The 13,071-nt window shown below is 35.8% G+C and overlaps 1 protein-coding gene across 2 annotated transcripts in view; it reads left to right on the plus strand.

Moving 5' to 3' along the window:
• ARL6IP6 (ADP ribosylation factor like GTPase 6 interacting protein 6) overlaps positions 1-13,071 on the plus strand; it is a 64,148-nt gene that overhangs the window by 5,208 nt on the left and 45,869 nt on the right. For both annotated transcript variants that reach the window (XM_054562451.1, XM_054562452.1), the window contains exon 3: positions 2,897-3,029. In XM_054562451.1, the coding sequence (XP_054418426.1) occupies positions 2,897-3,029 (133 nt within the window). The remainder of the gene's footprint in view (positions 1-2,896; positions 3,030-13,071) is intronic.

Here is a 13,071-nt window from a genome sequence, read left to right on the forward strand (position 1 = left end):
TGAAAACATTGAGCCCAAGAGATTTCAATTGGTGGAAAAGATTAATTTCTATCATTTCATCAACTAATGAAACGTTGAACTGTAGAGAAGAAGGAAGGATGTATATATTTATTTAAGGGCCTATATTCTTTGACACAACAGTTCCTCTAGAAATTTGTTGCACATATTTTTGTACAATTACATAGTTAAGTACAAGATTGTTTCATGCCGTATTGCTTTTAATAGTGAAACACTGGAATAATAAAAACATGCAATGTAAATGTGGCTATGTATACTGCTATGAAAGTCCTCTAACACTGTTGAGTAAACCAAAGTGTAGGACAGTTTTTCTGGTGAGAATCCCATTTGTGGAAAATAAAACTGAAAAATATATGTATAACATGATTTTTTTTCATTAGCTAGCTCCATATATACCTACATTACCTAGATAGCTATAATTTTTAGAAAAGGTGCACAGCAAAGTCTTAGCTAAACAGTTTTAGGAGAGGAATTGGTGAATTGGGGAAGGACGACTTAATTTTTAGATACTTTATACCTTTTAAAGTTACGTCAATTCTTGGTAAAATAGGTTTACAAAACAGATACCAAATTTTTAGCTTCAGAATTCTGGAGGTAGGGACTTGTTGCAAATTTAATTTTGGGGGGATGTCAGCCTCCGTGGTTTTCCTGCTTGTTCATAAACACATTGAGTAATTTTCAGAAACATAAGCACTCCTAGACCATGATATTGCAATGTACTGTTTTAGCCCTATCATTGTGACCTGACTTTTATCAATGATATAGCTGTTGATTAGTTGAAAATTAATATAGAATTAAAATGCTCTAAATGGGTCAAGCACTTAGGTCATGGGATGGTAGTCATTTCTGAAAACTCAAGAATATTTTTGTATTAAGTTTAATACCTGTTCTGTCGAGACACCTGAGTGAAAAAGCTTGATGGGCTTGAGAAAGCCTCATATTTTGTTATATTTTAATGTTATTTTTTTTCTCTCACTTTAGATATCTAGAAGTTTCCATCATTCTGCAGCAGTCTCTAAACAAATACTTGATTTTTCTTAATTACCATCTTTGTTCTACAACAGACTATGTATTATAAGATGTTAAACGTGTCAATTATTTTCTCCCTTTTTGGATATTTAATAACAACAAAACAGCTATTTATCAATGTAGTCACCCTTAAGCTGTAGTTGTATACCAAGTAATCTTAAAATTTCTATTTTGAGTTTCTGTTTTACTGGGTTAGCAGGAAGGTTGTACCTCAAGTCTTTTCTGTAAAAGTTTTCTTTAGCCAATCCTAGGTTGTGTTATGGTCTAAAGGCTGACGCTGTACCAGGATACTAGGATGGAGGTACAATCTAGTCTTCAAAACATTTGCCCAAATGAGTTACTGCTGAAACATCTTGCATTCTGGTCAGAATGGCGTTTCAGAGGTAGCATCTTCCACCTCCATGACTATCCGCTGTTTCTATGACTCACTCAGGGCAGAGGCACCTGCAGGTTTGGCTTGGGCCCATCTGCCAAGGTACTGTACATACTGTAATCCCTCTCTGGTGTTGTGTGGCCTTTTCTTGATGGCTGGCAGGAAGCCCTATCAGCACCACCCCCTGCTTGTATACACACAAGTGCAAACATGATACAAAACCCACTTTCTTCAAGTGAGAGAATCTTCATTATCTGCAGATAAAGCCCTTCCTCTCTCCCTGTTGTACACAAACATTCTGTCTCTACCTCAATCAACTTATTATTCTTCAAGACATTTTGTGTGTACTATCCTGCTTATATCTACTCTCCTAGTTCCCTTAATTATTTGCAACATAAAAACCACAGAGGCACTCAGGCTAGTTCTCCTTTTCTACTTCCTTCTGGGGCAGTGAATACAAAGTTCCCCTAAGTCTTTATAAAGGGGGAAGGGAAAAGAAACTGTAAGAAGAAAAAAATAAAATCTTTCAAAAATAATTTGCCAGAGTTTTTCTACTTTGTTGCCCTGAGTTTGTCTTTTAGCAGTTTTACCAGGGCTTCAAATGATTTACAGGCAGTTCAATGTACATATTTCTTTCCTGCTTCTTGCTAAAATAAAGGCATCTGTTGGTTGTACAATTTTGTGAAGCCAGGAAATTAGTAAGCCATTCTCTGTTGTGGTCTTCTGAACCTTTCCTTCCTCGTACTACTGAAGCCTGGAACGCACCCATCAGTGGTGGTGGCTTAGTGAACTTTCTGAAGGAGGCAGTTGGTATCCAAAAACCTTCAAATTGATTTTTTCCCTCTAGTTCCACTGTGTGTATTCCTCTCATTTTTCTAATCCTCCCCCAGAGTAGACACCATGGTTTTGACTTGATCTGAGAAAATGGAAGGCAGTCTGACTAAAAATAAAATTGAGGATCCCAACCCTAATGAGAGTTAACTTTTGTTCATATATTGAGCAAGGTTAAAGTATCAGTTTAAGTTTGTATGTTCATAGGAAAGCTGTAAAGACTAAGCACTCTAAAATTGATTCATATGTGAAAAAGGTATGGTATATGGAAAGAAATCAGTGCTAAGTGATAAAAGACAAGCTGTGATTCACAAAGGTCAATGAAAAGTGTTAGGCATTTTAACAGTGAAGTGTTTTAACCATTTTTTTCCTATAGTTGAATATTATAAAACTGAAGATGAGTTGATATTTTTAAGTTGAATTTGTAGTCTTTTCCAAATACTAAATTAAAACATTCAATGATACTATACTTCAGTATTTTGTATTTCTACATGCGTTAGCTTGTACTGAGTTCAAATCTCATACAATTTACATAATTCAGAAGATCAAAAGTATCTATGATCTTCTGAATATGAGGATAGTGGTTTAATTTAAATTGTTTTAGTGTTAATAATTCAAGTTTTCTCCTTTTTTCTTCCTATTAAGGATTCTGGACTCTACTTATAATATCCCTAACTGCCGGATTCTCCTGCTGCAGCTTTTCTTGGACAGTGACTTACTTTGATTCTTTTGAACCAGGCATGTTTCCTCCTACTCCTCTTTCACCTGCGAGGTTCAAGTAAGTATACCTGTTTCTTCCTCTTTTAAGTCCATTCTGGCTCTGAGGAAAGTACTGAAGCAAATGAAGGAAAAATGCTGCTTATTTGGGAGATAATATGTTCAGGCCCCCGTCTTTAATCTATAAAATACAATGACACAAGATTTTTAGTTTGGCTCATCTTTCACATAAATGGAGGAGAATATTTTAAACTCCGTACGTCAATAATGCCATGGTTTTAAAAAATAATGAAATTCAAGAAATAATCTAAGAAGAAACTTAGATGGCTGTTTGTCCTTTTGGAATAACATTTCATTGAAAACACTTTATGAAGACTAAATAAATACCAGCAATGTGAAAGTTTTTCTAGATTTACATATAAATGGTCATACTTATAACAATTTAATAATTGGATTCGACTTTTCCTCATATTTAAACTTTGTAACAATTAGCAACCATTTATGTGTAGACCAGATTTGATAACTTTCATAGCAGTCTCTATTTCTGTTTCAGAGTTTCAGAGAATTCAGTAGGCAGTATTCTAATCTAGTTCATTTATGCCAGGGAAGCTGAGGTTTTAAGGATAAATTTCCCGGTAAGGGCAGGTAAGACCTCTACTTTATACTACAGACTGTAGTGTTGGGGTGGGGGGAGGATGAAGGATGGAGAGTAGAAAATAAATTCTGTTAAAGATATGTTACCAGAGTATTAGAGCTGTTACTGTTGCTGTTATGCCAGCTCTAGCCTACCTGATGGACAGCTTGTAGAGATCAAATAAGAACATCTATTCCAGGGACTCTATGAGGTTTAATACTAATGATAGGTTTTTTTTGTTACTTTTTTCTGTTGAAGATAAAATGAAAGTCGATTTCATTTAGACTATTTCACTTATGCTATTTGAACAATAGTACAGATCCCCAGTCAGTTACCTTTTATATAGGTTTTCTTTGTCAGCTCTTGAAAAGAGTAGTTTTGGTCATACTGCTTTCATAATAGTGTTTAAATAATGGTTCTAGACATAACATTTAATTCTAAAAGTATAGAAGTATTTGTGATGGTTGGGTTTTAAAAGGATGTATTTGGGAACCAGAAGAAGAGGTCTGCAGATAGTGGTCTTACTCAGGAGGATGAATGAGAACAACACACTTTTCATATAGAAAAAAAATACCAGAACTGGAACTCAGAACTTGGTAGAGGAACCCACTACCAATAGCTGTTCTTTCAGATTAAGTAAGCCAGTGGGAAAACCTGACTTGATGAAAAATTGCTGGGCTGTATTTACCACTATCTCTTCTCATCACCACCCTCCCAGCCCTACCACCCACAATCCCAAAAGCAACTTTTCTTTCAAAAAATCCTAAATTGGTATGAATTATACTAAATTTAAGAAGCAAAGCAGAACAAAACAAAATTAATTTTTAAAAGATGTGAGGGGAAAACAAAGTATTTGGATGGAAAGGAGCGGTAAAGCAAGTACAGAAGCATTAATCACCAAAACCAAACCAAAAAAAGGGTTTTTTAACAAGTCCATGAACACTTAAACTAGTAGAGCACATGTGAATCCCATATGATTAAGTGTCAAGAGAAATGAGGTGAGCTTTAGTCAGATATTAAAAATAAAGCAGGAATACAACAAAGGATTTGATACTCCAAAACTAAAAATAAAACTAGTTTTTCTACTTCACCCACTTATGCTATTTTGATAGAAAAAGCAATACAGCTGTATGTTTATGTCCTAGATTAATACATAGTATTAAAATCATAAAGACAACTCTCTTTTTTTACTGAACTTGGGGAAACTATAGAAATGCTTCTAAGTCTTGAGGGTAATGGGCTTCCTCAGCTCAGTGCACCAAGTAATATTATCTCCTTTCTAAAAAAAAAAATTTTTATGATCTCACCTATAACAGGAATCTAATCAACAAACAAACAAGAAAGCAAAATAGAACCAGAGACATGAAAATATCTCCTTTTCTTAAATATACTAATTTAATGCCTGAAATAACATATACTTTTAAAAGGTCATCAGGATCGTATCTTGTTTTTTCCCCCCAAGCGTTTTTTTTCTTTTTTTAACCCTTACCCAAGGACATGCTTATTGATTTTTTTTGCCCATTTTTTCTTTTTTTAATATGTTATTGATTATGCTAGTACAGTTGTTCCTTTTTTTTTTCCTTCTCCTTTATTCCCCTCCACCCTGCACCCCCCTACCTCACCCAGCATCCTCCTCCCCACCTTAGTTCATGTCCAAGGGTTGTACATATAAGTTCTTTGGCTTCTCCATTTCCTATACTATTCTTAACCTACCCCTGCCTATTTTGTACCTACTATTTTTGCTGCTTATTTCCTGTACCTTTTCCCCGATTCTTCCCCCTCCCTTTTCCTTCCCTTTCCCTTCTGTTTTACTGTTCATAGTTTTTAATCTTCTTTTTCTTAGTTAAGTCCCTTTTAACATTCTATATAATAAGAGCTTGGTGAGGATGAACTCTTTTAACTTGACCTTATCTGGGAAGCACTTTATCTGTCTTTCCCTTCTAAATGATAGCTTTGCTGGATAGAGTAATCGTGAGTGTAGGCCCTTGCCTTTCATGACTTTAAATACTTCTTTCCAGCCCCTTCTTGCCTGCAAGATTTCTTTTGAGAAATTGGCTGATAGTCTTAACTCCTTTGTAGGGAACTGCTTTTCAGATTCTCTCCTTATCTTTAATCTTGGGTAACTTAATTATGATGAGCCCTCCTATGTGCTTCCTTGGGTCCAACTTCTTTGGGACTCTCTGAGCCTCCTGGATCTCCTAGAAGTCCTATTTCCTTGGCCAGATTGGGTAAGTACTCATTCATTTTTTATTTAAATACGTTTCTACTTTCTTGCTCTTCCTCTTCTGACACCCCTATGATTCAGATATTGGATTGCTTAAAGTTGTTCCAGAGGTTCCTAAGGCTCTCCTCACTTTTTTGAATTCTTGTTTCTTCATTCTGGTTGAATGTTTATCTCTTGGTTCTGCTCCAGATCATTGATTTGTGTCCTGGTTTCCTTCCCTTTACTCTTGGTTCCCTGTATATTTTTTCTTTATTTCACTTTGCATAGGCATTGCTTTTTCCTCTATTTTGTTACCATACTGAACCACTTCAGTGAGCAACCACATTACCAGTGTTTTGAACTCTGCATCTGATAGGTTTGGCTGTCTGTTCATCATTTAGTTCCATTTTTGGAACTTTGATCTGTTCTTTCATTTGGGCTATATTTGTTTGTCTCACCACTCCTGTTAAATTGGGAGGGGCAAAGCCTTAGGTATTCACCAGGGCGGGCAACCCAGGTTGCTGAGTTGTGACCTAATGATAGGTTTTAGTAATCATTGTTGCTACTGGGCTTCATTAGTGAAATGAAGTATTTACTCATAGTACACTCATTTTTATGTATTAAAAAGATATCTATAAAAATTTGGGCTTCACTTTAAATCTGTGTGTGCATTTAAACATCTTAATAAATCCATATCTATGTAGGAAACATAAGTCATGTACTTGCCAATAAATTTTGTGTGTTAGAAGTGGGTAATGATTAATGAACAATCTAAATTGATTAAGTTATGTCTAACAGTGCAGTACCATCCCATAGTTTACATGGGTATCATCCAATTGGAAAGTTTATTTGCTAAGTGATACATTGTTCAAGTCAAATGTATATTCTCTTGCTCCCCTTGACAGTAATTACTTTAACAGGGGGCATGAGCCTAATAGAGACGATATAATCAGACTTCATAGTGACAAAAAAACTTAAATCTCAGGTTTTTTACTTACTTATATCTTACTTCTCCCCTAAATTTCAGCCCTGCATTTCCAGCTATTTAGCAGATCTTGCCATCTAAATTTCAGAAAGCATCTTGCACATAGTTATTAAAACTCCAAGTATGTCTTAAAGATAGCAGTATCCATCCCCTTATCAAGGCTTGAAACCCTTATTCACTCTCTTTACCCCTTCACTAAGTCCAGTCATTCCTGCTTTTTCAAATGTTTTTGAAATACTTTGTCTTTGTTCCCCCCAGGTGTTTTTTACCCTGCTTAAGGCCTTGGCCAGTATTCGTGACTCCTTTCTCTCCCCTACTCTTCTGATTCAACTTGTATATTGTTACCTTATTAAAAACACTTTTTACTCAAAGCTCTAACTTCTTTAAAAGTGTTAGTGTCTTTCCCATTGCCTTCAAAATAAAGTCCAAATGTCAAATATAGTGCAATAGCCCTTCCCCAACTGACGCTTTTCTACTTTTCCAACTTCAGCTAAACAACTTCTTTTAAGATCCCATGGCTTTACTCTTGCTCTCACTTCCTAGAATGTCACTTTCCCTCTCATCTTCTCTTCCATCACCACCAAAATTCATAAGCCTCATAGGTGTTAGATAACTTTGGAGTTAGAGAAAACCATTTCACTGTTCTTTTAAAGACCTGGAATCCTGAGAGCATTTAACTCATTTCTTAAAAATTACCTTTTCATTCTTTATAAACTAGAACCCGCAGTGATAAACCTCTATTTTCTGTGTATTAGTCACTCAATTTTAATGTATAGTGTCAAATCAGAAACTTAGATTACATATTTCTTAATACAGCCCTAAAAATACAGTTTTGAGATATGTGCATTGTGTATACATATGTACTGGAATTCCTTTCAGTATATAAGTAAGGGTAAATGAATTTTATATATGATAAATAAGCTATTAAATACCTCATGAGAGTCAACCTCTTTTTTAAAGTTACCATGCTAATTGAAGCACAGTCTAAAAAAGGCATAAAGTAAACGTAGTCATAGTTGATCACATAGTAACAGAAACCACAGACCAAAAATCAAAAAAAAAAAAAAAAGCGCATACGATGTGGTGATAATTGGTGAAATTAAGTTATAGTGAAAACCCTGCCCTCTAGTGCTTGTGGAAAATAATACAGTTACTTCAGAAATGTCAGAGTAAGCATATTCTCTAAGCCACCAGTAGAGTGAGTGCTTGTACAGGGAAACAACTCAAGGAGCAAGTTGAAATCTTCAGGCTTTATTTTCTAAGTAGGAGTGATATATTTTATTAATTTGTAGCATTACACTCACATAAACATTTTTTGTAACAGGTTATACTTTTATTACCTAAAATAAACAATGTTAATATAAGTATTTTTTCTGATTGTATAAAACTAATACAAGTTCTTTGTTGAAAGTTCAAAAAACAAAAAGAAAATTAATAGAAAAACCCATAATCTGAGAAAGTGACTGAATGCCAACATTTTGATGTATATCTTTCCATTCTTTGCATAGTTTAAAAATTGAAATTAGACCCATTGCCACTGCCATCAACAATATATTCTGATGCAGACTGTTGATCCCATGCAAAAGTATTTCATCCTACAGGCTAAACTAGGCCCCCTGCAAAATGCAGAACCTAAAGTCCACAGGATATACAAGGGACCAGTAGACCTTCCTAACGTAGCCCACAGAATCACACTGCCAACAAAGTATAGGCTTATACTTTTCCTTCTCTGCTCCTTGGTCCTTTCCATCCATCTGGACCCTTCGTCAGAAGACTGCCTTTTCAAGCATAATTACAATCTTACTTGGCCACCCTTACCTATGTGTCTCTCTCTTCATTCATGTAACTGAAAGGTTCTCTTCCTTAGCAATGCTAGAACAAATTCGCTTCTCTTACTAATGAGACTGAAAGACTTTGGTCTGAAGAAATTAGGGTCATGTTATATGACAAAGTGTAAAAGTCAGGCGCAACTCAACTACTAGAATACTCTTCTAGTAGTCTTTTTTTTTTTTTTTTAAATGGCCCCTACATACTGAGTAACCCAGCATTTGTGATAAAAATCATCGCAGAATCCTCAGTATCCCCACAATTGAGCATTTTAAATAACGCCAACATTTCATCGATTGGCTTTCTCCCATGGTGTCTGCACCCCAAAACAGCGAGTATGACAGCAGATGTGGCTGAGGTCAGTGACCTGCTTTGATGAACCAATAACAGCAAAAGAATAGTCACCACTGATTATAAGGATTTTAGGTTGTGCACAGAAAAAGCAGTCTGCCTGTCTTGATGGTTCCAATGAACCGATGCCTTTGCACTAATTACTTTGTCTTTATTCTTCATGCAGCCCCGCATCCTTCCCCATGGATTCATCTGTCCTTAATGTCCATTTATTATATGTAACAAGTAGAACAGGACCAGAGTCAGAGGTGTACTGCCATAGGGTTTTGAGGGTCCAGTTCATCCCTTTGACCTCGTAGATAAGGAAACGGATCCTGGAGAAATGGAATGACTAGCCCCAAATCACACAGTTGTTAGTGGTGGGCCAGGTTTTCCAACGCGTAGACGATTCTTTTTCCCACTCTGGCAGGCTTCTCCATGCCTGTATTTCTATATTAACAAGTAAGGTTTGCCCCTCCCCTGAGAACCAAATGTGATATTTCAGACCAGTGAGAGTTGAGCGCCTGCTGTATGAAAGATATTTGAAAAATAGCTAAAACTCCATATTTGGGGGTGGAGGGGCCTTTTTAATGGATTTTTTCAATATCAAACGAGTATCTCCTGAGCATGTGCAAGGTACCAGGAACATTTCTCAGACTCAGTCCTAGGCACGAAAGGCAGAAACACTGCTTTGGTAGATCTTATGTTTTTGTTGGGGAAATAACACAATGCAGAGAATTTTGGGAATACAGCTCCCTCCTCCTAAAGACGGGAGAGGGACTTGCCCAGGATAATATGGCTTGTTATTGACAACCAGTTAGAATTCAGGTCTCCCGCTGCTGTTCAAGTGCTTACCCTCTACACAGTGCTCTATTTTCATATATTTTTCTGCTATACTCAACTGCTCTGCTCCTATTTGAAATCTACCCTGAGCAATGTTCTTAGCACAAATCAGTACTTGGGTAAATGACCAGAGTTTGACCTTCTGCCCTTATTGGTAATTTAAAAAATCGAGAGAAAATGTTTAAACATTAAGCCTTGGGACCTATTGATTAAGTGACATGCTACTTAACAAATCACATTAAAGAACCTAATATGAGAGGGAAAAGCAAGCCATGCAACCTCACATCTCTGGAAGAAAACCATCATAACTGATCCTTGTAGTTTTTAATCCCAAAAATGATGACAGTGACACCTTTCACAGTTTTGTTTTGTTTTGTTTTGCAGGCAGGAAATGTTTCTGTTAGTCAGCTAACAAACTTTAATAAGTACAATGAAGCCATATATATGATGGCTAAAAAGAAATTGGGATCACAATAGACATACTGTTTTGTAATTCATTTTTATTTAACATTATTCGGTTGGGGCATATTTCCATTCAGTACTACTTTTGAGTTTTTAATGTTTTATATACACTTTAAAGACCAATCGTCATATATATCAATGTATTTTTTGAGAGAAATCTAATATAAATGGTAACTAGAGTCTAAGAAAATTTATTAAATAAGGATCTGGTTTACTCATTAGAAACTAAGAAAAGGGAGGCTAATTTAGCATATCATAAAATGAAGATTAGGATTATTAAAAATGTTCCCTATTTCTAGCTTCATGAATATCAGGCATGAAGAGAGTAAAATAATCCTAATTGGTTTGTTAAAAAGTAATCTTTTTTTCTCCTTTGCAGATTTAAACATACGGGCCTTTTTATTTTCTTGAAACTAATTAGCACAACTGGAAAAAAATTGAGAAGACTATTTACTTGGCTATCAATTAGTTATGTTTCCTTAGAAACATAAACTCAAGGGAAGAAAAAAAAGAACCTTTATTGATATTTAGAAAAATATTAGATGACACATTTAATAAAATCAGCAATTTGGATCAAACATTCATTAGAGGAGTTGAGATTAGAAATAAAACCCTCTTTTGTGTTAATTTTTAAAAATATTTCCTCTTCTTTATTTGTTAGATACCATCTTAGTTTAGGCTGCTATAACAAAGTACCATAAAATGGGTGGCTAATCAACAACAGAAATTTCTTACAGTTCTAGAGACCAGAAGTCCATGATCAGGGTGCCTGCAAGGTCAGGTTCTGGTAGGGACCATCTTCAAGGTTGCAGATGGCCTCCTTTTTGTTGTATCCTTACAGAAGAGAGCAGAGAGAGAAAGGAATATGCTTCCTGAGCATATGCTCCATTATGACTCTTACAAGGGCACTAATCTCATTCATGAGGGCTCCACTCTTATGACTTCTCTAATCCTAATTACCTCCCAAAGACCTCACCTCCTACTCCCATCACATTGGGAAATAAGGTTTTGACATAAAAGTTGGTGTGGGGCCAGGAGGAAAGGAACATAGTCAGGACATAACAGATATAGCTTAGAAACTTAAACTTTTACATAAGCACAAAATCTTTAGGAAATACAGAATAGTTAAAGAACTTTGCAAAGGCGTATTTTCAGACAGGCACTGAATGGACTTTAAAAAGCGTATTTTTAAGAAAGATGGTTGTATATGAAAAAATAAATTAAAATAAAATTAGAAAAAAAAGAAAGATGGTAATTATGTTGACTGACTTTGCAAACTTTGCTGAGTTAAAAGCTATACAGCAGTTTTCATGTATATAATATTCTTTATTAGGAAGCAATCGTTTTATTTAAATCATTTATAATACTTTTAAATTATTGTCTTAGTTTCTGAAAATCTGTTGCAGCGTTAGAGAAGAGGCAAAGGCAGTAACATTAGATTCCTTGGAATATCTATAGGTATTCTCCACTTCTCTCTACGTTATAATTCATTATCCTGCTCTTCTACACTGCTTAACCAGCATCTCCATCCAGTTCACTTCTCAGTAGTTTTCTCTGTCATTCTCAGGTTTAGTGAGTGATTTGCAAGCAGGCAAATATAACTGTGTTTGTAATCAGTGTTTCACATTGGGATGATCTGCTTTAATGCATCTAAGAATGTGCCCTACCCATGCAGAGAAACCACATTCATACAGAAACCCAGAGCATGAACGAATCTTGGAGGGTTTTTCTTTTTAAGATTTATTTATTTTGAGAGAGAGAGAGGAAGAGAAGGAGAGAAACATCGGTGTGTGGTTCCTCTCACACACCCCCACCCTGGGACCTGGCTCGCAACCCAGGCATGTGCCCTGACTGGGAATCAAACCGGTAACCCTTTGGTTCACAGGCCAGTATTCAGTCCACTTAGCCACACCAGCCAGGACAGAATCTTGGGAGTTCTTTCCCGGCCAGGCTGGTGACAGTATCAGAACTTTTATTTAAGCCCTGATTGGGGAGAAAATTAGGTATGGGTAGATGTGCCCTTAAAGTTTTGTTTTTCTTAATATATATACATGAGCTAACTCACTCCCTCTGCATTATGAAAATGAATCAGCAGGGGGAATTTCACTAGTTGAAACAGCATTGTTTTATTGACTATCAAAGGCACTTTCTGAGATTTTGCTACAGGAGGCAATTTTGCCTATGCAATTTTGCCAAATCCAGTTAAAATCTAGTCTTAATATCTCACTGTCTTTGTTCTCTCCTTCATTGTGTTCTGTCATTGACCAGCCTTCTCCATATTTCACATTGCCTAGGTACAAGCCCCATCTAGTGGTACAGTACTTCAGCTGCAGGATTATAGTTATTCAGCATGCTAAAAAACAAAAACCACTTAATAATTATAATAGGTCTCATCTCGGGTAGATATGTTAATTTTTAGTCTAGAAATAAAGTTAGTAGAAAAATGATAATGCAGGTGATGGGTCTAGCAAAAAACACAGTGGAAAGCTCATTAGTTTTGAAATTGAGTCAAAATACTTTGTAACAGTGATATGAAACGGTGATATAAGTCATCAAATTTGTCTACCTTATAGTACTTTTATGTAGAGTCAGAGGTCAAGGGCCAACATTTTTAAAGAAGTTAAGGGGGGTTACTTCATTGCAGTGAGTAGTGATAATTATGTCTTAATTGCTGGTATGAAAAAATTATTATTTAGATCAAAGGTAAAATTTAACAGCATATACTCCTATAGCTTTTAGGCCACTAAGTTAACCTTGTAGAGATAGGACTGACTTTGTGCTGGAAACAGCGACAGAAACTTATTTCCAAGGAGGAAACA

Source organism: Pteronotus mesoamericanus, unplaced genomic scaffold (assembly GCF_021234165.1).
Source record: "Pteronotus mesoamericanus isolate MK-2021 breed Mesoamerican mustached bat unplaced genomic scaffold, CSHL_Meso_final scaffold_651, whole genome shotgun sequence".
Classification (NCBI taxonomy): domain Eukaryota; kingdom Metazoa; phylum Chordata; class Mammalia; order Chiroptera; family Mormoopidae; genus Pteronotus; species Pteronotus mesoamericanus.